Source organism: Pagrus pagrus, assembly GCF_965226575.1.
Source record: "Pagrus pagrus genome assembly, chromosome: 12".
NCBI lineage: Eukaryota > Metazoa > Chordata > Actinopteri > Spariformes > Sparidae > Pagrus > Pagrus pagrus.
In genome coordinates this window covers 2,057,265-2,074,948 of record NC_140196.1, presented here as the reverse complement: position 1 = coordinate 2,074,948, position 17,684 = coordinate 2,057,265, and the positions used below count along the sequence as shown (strand labels likewise).

The 17,684-nt window shown below is 41.4% G+C and overlaps 1 protein-coding gene across 9 annotated transcripts in view; it reads right to left on the bottom strand.

The window, feature by feature from the left end:
* The window catches only part of efr3a (EFR3 homolog A), a 111,894-nt gene that overhangs the window by 76,815 nt on the left and 17,395 nt on the right, over positions 1-17,684 (bottom strand). The window contains exon 1 of one of the 9 annotated variants that reach the window (XM_084370033.1): positions 4,387-4,459. The exons of the other annotated variants lie outside the window; for them this stretch is intronic. Coding sequence (XP_084226159.1) covers positions 4,387-4,435 — 49 coding nt within the window. The 5' untranslated portion in view covers positions 4,436-4,459. Of the gene's footprint in view, positions 1-4,386; positions 4,460-17,684 lie in introns of those variants that run through there. 9 annotated transcript variants of the gene reach the window in all.

Here is a 17,684-nt window from a genome sequence, read left to right as displayed (position 1 = left end):
ATAAATGCAGCTTTAAAAAAAGAGATGAAGGGGAACACAAGATGGGAAAAAAGGATTAAAAGTTACACAAAGACCGAGGTTGTTGTAAAGTTTGAGCTGGACACAAACGCAGCACAGGCTGTCGGTTTACAGCCAAATATAGCTCGCACTTTAACCAAGTTTTCAGAAAATATGTAACCTGATGAGCCAGTCTGTTTCACTGAATCGTTTGTTACACATAACCATCTGCAAAGGCGGCAATAAAAACTGTTTGGAAAAGGGCAGGCACTTTCAAAATGTCCTCGGCAGGTGATTGGACCATCCATCCGTCTATCTGTCGATCTCAGGTTCACTTCAACAGATCAGATCAACGGTTGGAGGGCGCTACCACCAGTGGAGCCAGGAGGTAAATCAAACTCCTAGAGAAGAGTGAACTTTGCTCTTCTTTCACTCAAATATACTCTTCAGTTCTGATATAACTGATGCTACAGCAGCTATGCTAACCTCTGGAGGAGCTGCACATGTTGTTTTCAAATGAACAGTCGCTTCTGTCGCAGGTCATCACAACTAAACCACGGCCGTAGCTGCCAGTCGTTCCACATATGATGCTGACTAGATGAGTTAAGCTCTCTATAGTACCATGACTAGTACTAGAGCGAAGATAAGAATGACACCATGTCAATGGTTTACATTGATGATGATTTCAGGATTTGATCTGCAAGAAAAAAGACTAGATAAAGTCCACTGAGACGCTGTAAATGATATTTAGTCCAAAGATATAAATCTGTCTGAAGTTCCCAAACTCAACCCGCACAGGACTCAGGCTACAAAAAACTTCAGATTAAAAAATGATCCCGCTTTCCACATCTATCTCAGAAACGGCTGCTGAAACTGTCAGAGACACAGAGGAGCAGTAAATATGAAGAGTCATGAGTGTAGAGTTAGAAAAGAAAGTTAAACTTCAGCACATAAAACTATCAGAGTGATAGCTGACGGACACAGAAAGTCCCGTGTCTGCTACATTTACTCATTCAAACGTGACAATCTTTTAACTGTATGACTGTTGTTATTTATGCGTCGTGCAAACGGCCAAAGTGTTTGCTTTCTTTGAAAATCACGGCTCTGAATAGCTGGTGGGCTCATTGACTTGCATTACCACATCCTGCTTTTGAACCTTGAAGGGCGCATGCACAAAAACAGATGATGACCCATAAATTTACAGCCTCCCCGTCGCCCTGCTTCGGTCCCGGCCAGACGGATATCTAAATTTATACTGCTTAAAAATCAGTTTTTGTTCTCTCTCTGTGGCCCGCAGTTCTGGCCGGGTTCAGCAGCAGACTGTCAGCAAGATTATCTGACTGCACGTAAGATTTCTCAACGACGACACAAAAAACTCGAGGTCTCTTTTGTATCTTGTCACCAGAAGGTTGAATGACCGTACATGCTCCTTCCCAGTAACATTGCCTTAACACCTTTTAAATACTGGCAGCTCCAGAGAAACAAGAAACAGATGTTAAAAACAATAATTATGGTCCTCATCCACCACAACTCCATTTTTAAAATTCTCTACAGCTGGCCGATATTTCATTATATGAGAATATACATTGCTTCAGACTTTGGATAGCGTTATATCGTAATATAGACATCAGATAGTATCATCTTAAGTGTCGTCTTTTTCTGGTTTTAAAGGCTTTGTTACTGTCAGTGACAGTGATGTCATTTTCTGAACTTACCCGACTCTCCTATTTGCATTAAGCTGCTTAATCTTTATATCCACATTACTGATGATTAATTATCCAAAAAATTTTTTTCATTCATTTTGAAATATTTTGTGAGAGCCCCAATAGTCATCCCTGGACCCCGTGGATCGCAATATTTATTCAAACCTACAACATGTGGTTTCTGCCGTTAGCGGTCTCTATCAGAACAAAACGAGAGGTTTGCTGAGCGTGCCAGGTGAGGCAGGAGGGCAGCAGTGAATAAACACCTGGAGGCTCATCAGATTCTGCTCTGATCCGGAGACGTTTACCGACGGGAGCAGAGCTCAGAGTGACTTTGTAACTTGTGGGATTAAAAAGTGGATTTATCTTCACTCCTGTTTATCAGCCTGACTGCAGCAGTGATCCGGAGGTGACCTCCACTGTCGGGTGTTTCTGTTCTGTAATGTTGACTGCTGACTGGAGCTGGAGGGGAAATGGACTTTACTTCATGAACGTGACGTTACAGAGAGGAGACAGAGAACCAGAACCAGAGTCTCTGCTGAGTGCTGACTTCAGTCATGACCTGAATTCCAAACATGTGCGAGCATTGAACCTCCTACTGAGTTTTGATAATGGTTTACACAAAGCACATTAAACTACCTCCTACGTGCTTTAGACATGCATTTGTCTCGCCTTTTCTTAATTGCTTTTCCCTCCCACAGCTCATATTGCACAGCTGATGTTCCTCAGACTGAGATCTCTCTCTATTATTTAACTTGTTTTCCTTTTTGGAAGGGTTTTTCTTTTGGCCATCTTTCAAAATATACAAAATAACTCTGATCTGACGACATAAACTTGAAATGAAGTGCATACTTAATTTGGAGAAACTTCAACAACATCTTATCTGAGTCTTAAATTCACAATCACACCTGAATCTTCCCTCATATACAAAACTGGTTTCCAAAGTTTGGTGCTGGGAAACATTGTGTAGTACTGTAGATCTTGTTCCTATTTCAGGGAAAAAACTATATATGTTTCACTTTTTTACCTCCCAGAGGTTATTCATCAACATTCCCCATTATTCAAACAATAATGCGATTTCAGATGGATTAGAGGACATCAGATAGTATCATCTTGAGCACATTCACCTTCCCTGTGGCTCTGCCTTATAAACATTTAACCAGCGACCAGAAAACACTCTGCACTTTGTGATAAATGTGTTGTGTTCAAATTGAATTATGATCCAACTGTAGATAGTGGATTTATTGCGGAGGCGATGGAAGCTCAGTATTTCTCATTTAAATATTCATGTAGGGTAGACAAAGGCAGGAAATGGAAACCGAGCCAGATGAAATCCCAGGGTTCAGTTTCCGAGACGGAGGAGGAGAGGAGGAAGCGGCGGTGGAGGAGGGTGTCACGAGAAACTCGATCTCTCTGGAAATGCTCAGGTGGGAAGGCATGAGATGATGACGCACATCCGAAATCTCGCAACAGCAAAAACACTAAAAGGATTCTTTCTTTTAACCCAAGACCATCACAGAGGACACAATTCATTCAAAATAACTGCACAAAAGACTAATTAGTAACAAAACAGACTGTTGTTCCTGTAAAGACTACGTGGAACCTTGATTTAAAAAAGGAAGGATAGAAGGAAGGATGGAAATGCAATTTTAGTTGAGGATTTCAAGGTTGGGCTGAAGGTTGGCCATCTTTCGACCTTCAAATCATCAACCAGGCCTCGACAGGTTCTCCATTTTTGAAAAGGAGGCTAACAGCAGGATAAGGCTCTCAAATCAATCATCTCAACATGAAGCCTGGAACATCACAGTTTACTTGAATGACCACAAAAAGACCCTCAGATCTGTGCCCAACAGAGGACAACCTCGTCACGGAAAAACCATGCGGGGTATTTCCAAAAAATCTTCAGAGACCGCAATATAACGACCAAGCAGGGGACAAACGACTTGTTGTGTCCATGTCCCTCAGTATTCAGGCTGCAGTGTAGACCACCAGGGGTCCCACTCAATACCAGTGAGGTCTAGTTAATAATGTGAACCCTGAGAGTACGACCAGTGACATTTGGGCCTTTAGAAACACATTAAAAACAGAAGCTTCCCTCCCTCCAGCCAGCTGTTCCATCAGTCTGCCACCGAGGGGGTAGCTAACACCTAGCGGCTCGAAGAATGACTCCAACGGCCGAGCTGGGAGATCCATCAAAAGCAGCAGGGGAGGGGATGATTGCAGCGCCGGCCCATCTATCTCCGAGCGAATTACAGCCACCGCAAGGGAGAAATCAACCACAGAGGGGAGAAGAAGGAGTGGGAGAGGTGGATGGAGAGAGCGAGGAGGAAGAAAGGAAGGCATGGAAATAGAAAAGGAAGAGGAAAGAACAGGGAGGAAACGAACAAAAAGGGATGAGGACAGATGAAGTGCAGGAGGTTTGTAATAAAGGAAAGGCAAAAGTAAGATTAAAGCAAGAGGGAAAAGACATAAGATGATGCATGACAGGAGAGAGTTATGAGAAATAAGAGACAGACCAAGGTAGGAAAGATCCAGAAAAGGGAGGTATAGGGAAGCAGGAAAGGATGGATCGATGCAGGGGAGGAAGTGGACGCAGAGAAAACAGGCTGGTTAGGCTACAAGGTGACAAATGAGCCCAATATTCAGTCTGTTCTTCCTCCTCTGCTCAGCCTGCATGCTCCTTCACCTCCAGACAATGAATCTCTGAAGGGACTGGAGACGAGGACATCCATCATCCATCTGATGTCCTCAACAAACCCCGACCCTACAGACAACACATCATACAGGAACTATAAAAACAACACTTTCCTTTTTATTGACCCACAAGTATTTTCTAAAATGAGACTCCCACACTTGCAACAAAGTGTATCGCTCTTCACCGTCCCTGAAGCAGCATCTCAGGGGTGGAGCTCAGGAAAACGAGGGCTGATAAAACTGAAGCTGGTGGGCGTCCAGAGGGAGGGAGGTGGTGCGATGCAGAGGCGAGACACAATTACCTGTCTAAGCCTTTTATCGATGGAGGGAGATGGAAGTAGAGGATTTAGCTGGAGATTCCTCTTAATAAATCCTCAGAGAGCTCAGGAACCTCCAGCGGGTCAAGGTTTGTGTTACTTTCTCAACGGACCTCAGGTCTTTCTTTCACTGCTGGCAAAATAATGACAGAGAAGCTACAGAACACTGTGGTGACGCATCGACGCACACTGACTCATATTGATTTAATTCACACATGACCTCTTTCCATTACACCTTGAACCAAGTAGTGCTGGTTACCAAACTCAAACGGACCTGAACCATAAGCAACAAATCAGAGCGAACAAAAACACGATCAAGTACAGTAGCACTGCAATGAATAGTCGAATGAAGGAAAATTAACAACCAACAGTTTTGTCAAAGATTAGCTGGTTCGAGCTTCTTAAATGTGAGGATTTGCATCTTTCTCTTTGTTATTTATGACGGTCCAGAACCAAAAGACTCTTCATTTACTGATGGGTGGACAAAAGAACCAATTTGAAGTCACGCTGGGTTCTTGGAAATTGTGATAAACAATTTTCAAAATTTTGTGACATCTTGCAGACAAATCGATGAATTGTGAAAATAATATTAAGTTCCTCAATTCAGAATAGCACGACTGAACGACGGTCTTGATGTGTTTTTCAAAGTCAAGTTGGTGGAGAACTGATCTGAACTTCAGTTGTACTACGATTTAATTGAAGAAAATTGTGAGATCCAGTTGCTAATCTTGGCCAGGTAATAGTGCAGAGTGGTTGAATTAGAGACAACACTGGGCCTAACAGATGAATAGAGTTGAGTATCGACGGCATTGCGCTGATAAAACACAGACAAAAAGACGGATCGAGTGACCGAGAGCGAGCTTGTTGTCAGCAGATACAAAAAACACATGAGGAAGACCAGTTTAGAGCGACACTAGATATCCAAACCCATTTTTCTTGCCAATTAATTAAAATAGTGTTTTCAATCAATCGTGTCAAAAGCCGCAGGAGGAAAATCTTCAATCTTGTGGAGGAAACAATCAAATACTACAAAGAAAAAAAAACATTTTTAAGAAGAACTGCATTAAAGAACATGCACGCTGCCACTAACATTTATTTTCAATATTGATTCATCTCTCCATTATTTTCACCATCAATCAATTCATTGTTTAGCTTGTAAAGTGTCAGAAAATGTTGAAAAGAAAACTAAAAGATTCTTCATTTACCGTCATGAATGACAAAGAAAAGCAGCAAATCCTCACATTTAAGAAGCAGGAACGAGCAAATGTTTGACACGTGTGATTGAAAAATGACTGAAACGATTAACAATTACCAAAATATTTGATGAATGTGATTCACTTTCGTTGATAAACTTATCGGTTAATCGACTGATCATCATCATCCAACAGGGGGCACCACACCACCGTGACGGCCTGATTCCTAGGTTCTGTTCAGACTCCTGAGCACAGCGTCATCCAGCCCGGTTCTCGAGTTATCACAGTGTCTGAGTGTTGTGGAGACCCGGTGACACCGACATGATGAGAAAAGTTCCTCGGCTCGGAGGGAAAGATAATTGGAGTGCCGCAGCAGAACGTAAAGAGCAGCAGAGCTTTACAGATCCCGTTATTAAGTCTGACACCACTCTGATGACCCAGACAAAATAACTGATTATCAGACGTTTGATTTTCGACCTCTGTTAATTAAAATCGCTGTCGTACAAACCCGACGTCAGTTTTCCAGCGCGGCTTGTTCACCAGGAGACGTCAGAGTGTGTTTCCTGCTGCGAGGCATCTTCTCCCCGTCTCATCTCCAACTTTGTGTTTCAGCTTTGTGGAAACTTCAGGTGAGTTCCTCCTCCAACTCATAAAACCTGACACTTCCAGCTGAAACCATGTTGTTGAATTTTAAAAGATGAACACTTAAATCTCATTGTGATAAGAATCAGACAAAAAATATGTATTATTATTATTTTATCTGTTTGTCTTTCGATGTCCCATTATTTATGATGTTTCACTTAAACATATCTTATACTTATCCTGCTGTTGTCTGCTGTTTTACGTACGGTTTCACTATGATTTTTTAGGGGTTTTATTTTGTTTTATGTTTTTGAAGTTCATTTTTACAATATAGTTCCTTTGTCCTTCTTTCTTTGTTTTTGTCACGTGCAAATTTTTATGTATTTATTTTTTCAATTTAATTACATTTTATACACTTATTCTTTTTTTTACTATTGTTTGTACTCTACAAAAATGTAATTGTAAAAAATAAACAAAATCTATAGGTCTCAACCTATGGATTTTGTTTTGTTTATTTTTTACAATTACATTTTTTTAACCATTGTAACTTAACCTTTTTTGCCCCATTTTTAAAAAAATAAAATCTGTGGCATTTTGGTTACTGTTTGTCAATTTTACATATATTTTGATTGTTTTTTCCCCTTTTTTTTCCATTTTTCTTTTACTTTGCCTTTATATCTTTTTTTTCACCGTTGTTACTCTGCAGTTTTGTGCAGTCATTTCTGTCCACACTGTTGTTTTTAACCATTTTTCTCCACTTTCTTTGTTTCAGTGCATTGTGCAATTGAGTACATTTCACCTACTCTGAACTAACATGAAAATAAGATTATTGATCTTTATCTCAATTGGACATCAGGTTAAAAAGAATTACGTGAAATCATCAGGATGAAGTGGACTGTAACACAAAAACAAAATACAGATATACACACATATGTACACACACACACACACACACACACACACACACACACACACACACACACACACACACACACACACACACACACACACACACACACACACACACACACACACACACACACACACTTCGCTGATGCATGGAAACACAGAGGGGATACATGTGTGACACACTGTAATGACTTTTCTGTGACATTTCCTCACTGTGGACGACTCGACATCATCCAGAAGGTCCCAGTTGACAGCGGCACCATATGTTGTTCGTAATTCAACAGTCAGCCACGGACAAACACAAACACTCACAGGGAAAGCTTTCAGTGTGTGTGTGTGTGTGTGTGCGTGTACGTGTTAGTGTATAGGTATAGAGGTAAAACAATGTGTTATCAGGTGCATGTGTACAATCCACCGCTCTCAGCTTGCAGCCTTTGGAGGGCGAACAACCCGCAACTCCGACTGTTGTGATCACAAGACTTCACGCGACCAGCGCTCTGTAAACTCAGTGCTACTACAGCAGTTGTCCACGTAAGCGAGAAGATGACTGGGGACTAACCGCCCGGATGACACTGGTAGTTATACCGGGTCATGGGTCTTCTGAGGTCACACATGACTGTGTTGGTATAATACTCGACCTGCGCGTGTGCGAGATGGAAGATATCGAGTGATAAGCTCGCCTCTGGCAGTCAGGAAGGCTGAAACAGAGCTGAACAGATACGCAGACGGCTGCAGGGCAGAATTAAATGTCATCCACGAACACTGAACTGCACGAGGCCTCGGCTGCTCCCTGAAAATGACGACAGGCTTCGAGCCTTAAAAACACATCCTCATCTGAAGTCTGCAACTTACGATTATTTTGATTGTCGACTAATCTTGATCTTGTTTGGCCTCTAGTGTTTTCCAGAGCTAAAGATGACGTCCACATACGTCTTGTTTTGTCCACAACTCAAAGACATTCAGTTTACTGTCACAGAGAAAGATAAGGACGGGAAGTGGAACATGTTGTCATTGAAGAAGCCTGAATCAGATAATTTAACCTTTTATTCCTTTAAATAAAACTAATTGATTTATTAATCATGGCCGCTCTATGAGGATGCTTTAATTGTGGTTTGAGGACTGCCGCTCATTGTGTGTGTGTGTGTGTGTGTGTGTGTGTGTGTGTGTGTGTGTGTGTGTGTGTGTGTGTGTGTGTGTGCGCGTGTCATTTCACAGGCTGACAGAGTGTGATGAGAGGTGTCAGTCTCATAATGAAGCGGCTCTCGAGTGTGAGCCTGGGAGCTGAAGGGGAACTCTCAGGGAGATCTCTGTTACTCCACTCCTCTCTCGACACAACGGACACGAGTGACCGTGATACAGACTGGAGCTATGAGAAACTTCACTGTCAGCAACTGAAAAGACAATGTGTATAGAAAATATATAAAGACATCAGGTCATATTTCTGGGTAAAACAATATGATAACACATTATTAGCTGCGAGACAACTGAGCTAACGTTAGCATTCAACCACCACCTCGCTAACCGTGCGATCCACTGCAGGTCTAAGTCCTTCCTGTGTGTGTTTATGAAGAATCAGTCGTAAGTGGATTAAAAAAGAAAAGAAAACGAGTTGCCTTTGGCTGCATAATCATCGTCCTGCTTGTTTGGATTTTTTACACCAAATTTGGCAATTTCACAAATTTCCTTTTCGTACTCTCGTCTCTCAATCTCATTTCTATTTATATTCCCGATCAAATACTGAGAGGAGCAGTGCGACAGTCTGAGAGGTGAAGGATTTTCGACCTCTTCCTTCAAACTGCATGTGTGCTGATACCTGCTCACTGCCCCGGCACAGACCTGTGATACGCTGGGACCAAAGCTACTCTCTCTGCAGCGTTTCAAAACATTTATATGTGACTGTGTACCCAATCTGAGCGGTTCAGGACGATCCAAGTCAACACTGATGACCCTGCTGCTTCACTGATGACAGTCACAAGACATCAAACGATGACTTCCATCTTCTATCTGCCATCAGTTTCATGTCGGCTCACATCGGGAGTTCAGGCTGAGCGATGCAGGATCAAACCTCTGCCTTCCTTTTCCCCCACAGTGCTGAGATATGTATCCGTCAAAGAAAAAGACCAATCGCCGTCACACAGGCTCCTCTGACTCCTCCGTCTGTTCAGATCTACTCGATTACGTTTGAATCCTGAACCTGAGAATGAAATATGACCAATACAAATGTTTCCTACGAGCAGCAGCCGGATCTGATGAACAAACTTTACTGTAACAGCAGGAAAACTGAGACGTTGTCGAGTCCGGGAAGCACAGCAGGAATTCAATCCTAATCACTTTAGCAGCTGATTCCTCGCTCAGATCAGGCTGATAAATAACTAAATGGGGCCATTTTTACTTTAAAGGTGTGGTGGACGTCAGAAATAACTTTAAGTGTTAGAAACTGATATTTTGGGATGGATTTATTTTAATACCACCATCACAGTCAGAGTCTGACTGAGATGGAAAAAAACCCTGAAATGGCTTTTAAACCATTATGCCAACGTGAAACCACACAGAACTAACACGACTATTATTTTAAAATACTCTCCAAGATGGCTAAAAAACAAGCATTAATGGACTTCTCTACATTTTAAGTTTCTTGCTGAAAGGCACGTCAGAAGTTAAATTAACCTCTGGTCTGTCAGGAAACTGAGCCTCCTCACAACTCAAAACTCTGAGTGGGGTGATTTTTCTGCTGCTTCCTCTTTTGACAGACAGTCTCAAAGTCTCCATGAGGCAGCGAGCAGACTGCCAAACGCCACCGCGGGAAAGGGATCTACAGCGTTCGCAGGCATATGGTGCTGTTGACGCAACACCACTTGAGTTTACTTGTGCTGAAAAAACACATCTGCTGAGCGCAGCAATGTGTCTGCGTCTGAGGGGGAAGTTAACCAAGAAGAAAAGTGTCTTAAAATACAGTTCAGATTTTTCTCTGTGAAGCTGCTTGATGCAGTTTTCACTCCACAAAACAGACTTTTAAAACACAACAGAGATCTGAAACAGTCGCAGAGGAGCCAGAAGACTACGATCATGTTCGACAGATCTAAAGTCATGTGAACATTACACAGATCTGATGCTGGTTCAGTTTTCTTGCTGCTGTTTTAGAGACACTTGTGTCACTTCTTCCACAACTACATGACTCATCTGAGCAGAAAGGTGAATCTGCAGCGTCTGAATCGATGACGATCTGGGCTGAAGCCTGTTGCCAATTTCTACCCACAGCCCTCGTTTTCCAGTGCAGCCTTGTCCCTGAGAGCAGAGCTACATTGTGTCGTGGTTAAAATCCCAACTATGAAATGGGACTACGCTTGTAGCGATTTCTCTTGCTTTACTGTGACAGTCCTGGTATTATCACACTGTCAACTGCCAGTTATCTGATGGAGACGCTCATCAGCATATCCTTCCATATGGTAACCCTTAATGCCAAACTTGAGGCTTCCAGTCCATAAACCAATGGTTTTAAACTGAGCAGGAAATGTTGGGTTAGCATCAGCAGAGACTTATTTGAGCTCTAACACAGCTGTAGACAGTGATCTTTGAACAGGGAAGTTGATATGAATGATAAACAGTAACAGTGGATCACATGCTGCTGTGTTTCCTCTGAATGTCTTGTGCATGTGCAGGTAAATTTGAACCCAGTGGGGAAATGCAGAGAGGTCATTACAAAATGTAAATTGCAGAAAAAAAGGCCAACCATAAATAGTCATAACTTTTCTTCACTGTAGCTGCTAAGCTCAGAGCGTTAGCATGTCGACCCGTCTGAAGTCGCTGCACGAGCTCAACTGCATCGGTATAAATAACAAATCAATTTGCGATCTCAGGGCCTGTGGAGACTTGGATTACTCTGGATGAGCTGTATGTTTTTGCTCTATGGTTATTTATTACATTTTCCCCGGGACGATGCTGCAACACTGTTGTGAAGCTCCAAACTTTGGACGTTGAAACTTCACTTGAGTGGAAAATTAGTGAATTTTTATTTTTGTGTGAACTGTTCCTTTAAGAAACCTGCACGCTGTGTTTTTTTGTCTTTCTTGCTGCAGACCCCCATGAATCTCATTTGGACTGGCAGCGTGCAGACAGCAGCTTCATAATGTTACTGATAATATTAGCACTGGACTTGAGCCGTGCATCAACATTAAACGTCACGGATCAGAACCAGAAACAAACTCTGGTGTTCTTGGTGGAGACGCATCAGCAGCTAACGTGACGAGACATGTGAGCGAGGACAGACGGATCTCTCCTGCAGTCTGAGAGGACAGCAGACGACGTCCGTCACGTGACTGCAGCTGCAGAGGAGTGATGGCCGGCGTCCAGCGGTAGACCGAGGCAGCGGACCGTGTAATTACCATACTATACAATTTATGGAGCTCTGCCGCTGTACTGAGCTCAGTGAGATGCCTTCAGGTCCGAGCACGATGGAGCAGAGAGACGGCCAGAGCCCTGAAGCTCACACCCTCCGCAGTCAGTCATGTGACTTTAATCTGCGATAATCTGGCTATTGTTCGTTATATTTACACGAGGTTGTTTGACTTTGACCCGACCAGGGATGTTAATGATTAATCGTTAATCGATTAACCGTTTAAAAATGTCTTAACCGACAATCAGAGACGGACACAGATACATCAAAGAGTGTTTCACAATAACAGATTACAGATACTTCCTTTCAAATACATCACAAAAAAACCCACAAAATACTGGTATAAGAAAATGTGTTGAATTAAAATACAAGTCATTTGTCATTTAAAAAATACAAAAAGACATTTTACACAAACTGATATCACATTTTAGCCATTGAGTCGCCTCAGTGTGGGTTAGATGTTGTTGCCAGTTGTTGCAAAGCGACAGACAGAATGATGTCATGATTTTGTGTTACTTAGTTCATCATTTAAGTAACTTTATCTGTTGTTTTAACTCCTAATGTAGCCGACTCTGACTATACACCAAACACAGATCGGTGGTTAATTTACATATTTCATATATTATTAATGATTCATCGATGATCGATTGTCAGAAAGCCGACTGACTAAAGCAATTACTTAAAACTTGCATCCCAAGACCAGACATGCTAACAGTTTGCTAGCAGCATTCATCAAGCAGAAGCTCAGGAGATAAAAGTTGACTGAACACGTGTTCCCAAAAATAATGAATGATCAAATTAAAGATGAATTAAGTATTTATTACCATACTTATCTCTAAACACAGCTCGTGTTGTCTCTGTGTGTGGTGAGACTCTATCCAGCCATACATCATTCTTAAAATGGAAGACCCTCTTCACTGTGTGATTGTTTAAACAGAGCAGCATGGATTTACTGTACATGCACAGTGAGTAATGGACCGCCGCAGGGCTCAGGTAGATTTAACTTCTCACGGTCTCCTGACTGAAGAGGCTGTGGAGCTGCTGCCGATCACCATGTATGGAAGCTGTGGCTTCGCTCTGGATGACTGATCAGACACAGGCGCTCGTTTTCTGTCTCCGAGCAGGAATCTCAACAAAACGACAGTCTGGGTTCATTAAAGTTTTCAAACTACCCAACGTGATTTGTTTGACAGAGAAGAACCAACTTGTTTGGTATAAAGGTGCATATTTACTGACACAGGGCATCATAACTGGCCTGGAAAACCATCTACTGTCAACAAAGGGACTGACGTAATGAAAATGACTCCAACAAAACTAAAGTAAAGGAGCAAAACAATGAGAAGAAATGCAAAGAAATCCTCTGTGATTTCCAGGATTGTTTAACTTCACAGAATTCATATCTTTCAGGTCTTTAATTAATGATTTCTATCTTAAAGTCTTTACGGCCCTTTTCCTACCTGGTATTAATATCTGTTGTGAGTGATCCAGTCACAAGTTCACTAGCTTTCAGTCCCTGAGTGACCACTTCTGATCAGCTCTCACTTTCCCGCTTGATATGCAAATGAAACTGTGCGTCACTGGGACAAATGGATATTTATTTACACAAAGAAAGAATGCCGAATTTACAAGAAAGCCCAAATAGTTAAGAATTTGAAATAGACAACGTTTCATTAAGTCTATTAAGTTTCTCTAAACATAACGACTCATAAAATTGATGGATTTTTTAAGGGAGTCTGGTGACTTTCTCAATGTACGACAATCAGGTGGCCTATATTAGTTACTGTTTACTGTATTTGTGAAATTTGACATGTTAATCGTCGATAAATAGTTAAATGGTGAAATCAGTTGGAACAGTGTGTTAAACTGACACCAGAATTTGCTTCACAAAGTTTGTTAGGTTTCTCCTCAACAACACTTAAAATCACCAGTTTTTTAAAGGGAGTTTGGTGGATACTGTGGTTACTACAGTTCGATGGTTGGCTCAGTTGAAACAGTGAGTTCTGCTGCTAACATTAGCAGGTTAAGTCACATTTTAGTCCATTCAGAAAGTGCACAAACAACTGACAACTGGTCAAACACACTCTCATTAAATACTGCAGACTAAACATCATAAATCATAAAAATCAGCGATCGATATTCAGTGGAATGAGCCCAATTGTTTATCATGGCTTTGCTGGATCTTGGCACGCTAAATCAATTGCTGATCAATATCTTATTAAGTTTAATAAGGTGTGTTTGTGCTGGAATTTAACAAATATATGAGGCAGCTGGGAGATCATCAAACACTGGAATCAATAAATATGCAGTCATCTCATTTCATCTCGTTTACTTTATTTTGTTTTAACTTCAGCACGAACTGCTTTCATAAGTTATTTTTTTACGAAACAAACTGAACGTGTCGGCTACATATTCCCTGACTTCACTGTTACAAGCTTCACTTACAAAACGTTTTAGCGTCGGTGAGGTTTATGAGAGGTGAAGTTTTCAAGTCAGAAACAGCCTTTTAAAAGAAGTCGTGTGTCTTTTAAACCCGGAGAGCAAATCCAATTAACTGGGACTGCCTCTGAATGAATCTCTATCAGCAATCAAATCTCCTCGATCTGCCAGAGACTGAATTAAACTGATCACATTAGGACTTCAGCCACGGGCGTATCAATTAATCCTCCAGCAGAGAAAGAGACTCCAGGAACTCGGTATTCTTGGAAGAACAGCTGTCTCAAGTTACCCTCCATTTCATTTTGGAAAGTGAGAACATCAGGCCTCTGGCTTTACATTCCTCCCTGTGAGGCCGACAGCGACACTGAGCAGGTAACACGAGCACAGATCTGATAATCACAAGCCCCTGACCTCAAAGTCATCTTTGTTTTCTTTTGGTCTTAAATCTCTAAAATCTCTGCTTTCATTTGTAGTTTCATCTGAAATCCATCAATGTTCTACTTTTATTTATTCCTCTTTAAGCACAGATTAGATAAGCACTGCTCTGAGGCACCGGCTGCTGCCTCCACATGTGGAAATTGATCGATATGAATGTGTTATTCACTTGTAATAGTGTTCGGATCACTTGTGATAGTTTCTTTTCAAATATTACAACTTTAGTTCACATGTGAAATTATTAAATTCACATGTGCAATTGTGCTTTTATTTTCAAAATGTAAAATTCTTATGTGGGAATGTTCGTTCAGATTCATGATTTCCACGTGTAAATGTATTCTTAACATTCATATTTTTTTAAATAGATCAACATTGATGGGACTAAATTGATCAATCAATAAAGTGTAGTGAATCCCTGAACGATGTGACGCCTCCTGACAGTGTTGAAAACCCGTCACCATCACTTCAGTCCATGAAAAATATTTCATATATTTTCTCCAGCCAATCAGGATGCACTCTGTGTTGTACACTTCCACCAATCACATCAAGGACGCCGAAGGGAGGTATGAAGCGGGGGGGCGGAGCCAAACAGCAGACCTGATCACTCACTTTCCATCAACCTCATCAGCTTTGGTAATCAAAGCAATGGCGCACGCACGCACGCACACGCACACACACAATTATACAAACCAATCAATTCATCCGCGGCCCGTTATAACTCAGTGATGTTGTCTGCAGCTCTGCAGCTGTCGGCCATTATTGATTCAAACTGCCTCGTCTGTGATTTAAAATATTCATAATTAAAAAGCTGAGATTAAAAACACCCACACATCTCGTTAAAGTAATTTGTGGCTCTGGCTGTCTGGACCGAGCTCACGTTGGAGAAAGAAATCTGAAACTGGAGCTCAGTGTCGGACACAAAAGTGATTTTAACGTCACAGTGTAGTGAGTGTAGAGACAAAACCTCGGCCTCCAACAAGCCACTTTTTTCATTATCAGTAAATCTACTGATAGTTGATTTTGCTTAATTTCTTGAAGTCAATCACTTCAGTCCATCAGAGACACCCAGAGCCCAATTTTAAGCTTCAAATGTCTCATTTTGTCTGTCCAACTGTCCAAAACCCCCCCCAAAAAATATATTAAATGTACAACCACGTAAAGCAGCAATTCCTCAAATCTGTGAAAGTGGAACCAAATAATGTAGCTTATTTTGCTTAATACAACAATAAAGTGGGTGAAAAAAAGTTGAAATAATACAAATTCTGCTGTTGAATGAGAAAAAAGTGATCAACTGATCTAGTATAGTTTAAAACCAGAGACACCTGAAAAACAAACGTGCTTCATCTCACCTGAAGTAACTCCCTTTTGATCTGCTGCTTGTTTGCCTCTCTGACTGAGGTCTGTACCAGAGATCGTCCTGAGTCACTTCAGCAAACAAAACAAACGGCAATTTTACGTCTGTCGTCACTCAAAATACCTCCAGTTTGAACTCTGATGTAAAAATTATTTAATTAAAAAACATTTTGTGACTTTTTCACGTCCATCTGAGGCAACATGCACACAAGCTCTGAGAGCCACAAAGTTACACTGTGAAGGTCGAGGAGGAAGCCAATTCTAGTGATGAGCCCCATTTGGACAGTTTAACATGTAAAGTGGGTTAATTGTAATTATAACTTCAGCTTCATGATGATTTTGATCCCATCTGCACTGACCAATCTGTTGATTTTCCCTCCTTGAGCTCGGCCTTAATTTCACCCACTGATGAAACGTTTCTGATGTCATCAGGAAATAAACTTTTGCTCTCATTTGTCGAGAAGTTTGCGCTTTAGAAGACAAAAACATCGCAAAGCCAATCTTCGAAAATAACATTTAATTAGGAGCTTTTTGGTGACAAACAGGTCACGACTGGAATCATCAAGTCAAAGTGCAACAAGCAGCAGGAACACGAACATGAAATCATTCTTTCAGCCAATCTGAGTGATCTCAACAATGTACAAGCTGTGGTGAGAAATAAACAGATGGACAGAAATATCTGATCCATAATCCCTCAAATAAAAACTTCATTAACAATCAACACGTCTCTTTTTCAGTAGCCACTCAAAAAAACATCACCGAGCTAAGAGGGGCTGCTGCTGCCACGGTTCATTGTTAGTGTTATATTGACTCCAAGGCTAATATTTTCATTAAAAATGCATTAATCACTAAACACAATCCTTATTTGAACTCGACACACTGTCCTACCCATCAGCCAAACAAGACTGCTCGGACAAAAATGCCTTAAAAGGTCAGATTATCCAAGATTTTAAAAAGTAAATAACACTTCTCCATAAAGGTTATTAATTCTTTTTACAAGGTTTGAGGGCCATAAACGAAACAACCCGCATCCATTGAAGATCTAGAGAGAGAGGTATCTCAAAAGTATACCCATAGATAGTATGCAGTTCATTACTACAGGTTTTCTATTAAACTTTACAATGTACTAGAAAACCTCACATACTGTTTCAGCATGTTTTGGATGCAGTGGCTGAGTTTTGGTCAACGCTGGTAAATATACACTCAACTAACATCAACCAAGCTCCGTCATCTCCAACAGCAACTTCTCCAACTGGCTAATTAATGAGACAAAGATGTGGATGCAGATGTTGATGCCTGGTCGTTCGGGACCCCCAGGAAGACTGGAGGCACATCCATGTGAGATAAACATGTAGGAGGGTTCAACGCTGGCTGCAGGCATGCTAATGTTAGCTGTGACTGCTGCAGGAGACCTGGCTCTCAGGCGCTGGTCAGTTTTGTACTGTGAATCACAAACACTGCAGTGTTGCTGTGACTCACTGGGGCTTGTTGCAGGGGTGACATCTCGTTCTCTCTCTCTCTCTCTCTCTCTATAACTCTGAAGACGCACCAAAACTGGCTTCAAGTGATTTAACGTGAGTCGGAAAAGTAAAGAGACAGCAGGAGCGAAGCTGATATAATATTCATCATGATAATAATCATGAAGTTTAACTGTGCTACATATTCTCACCTC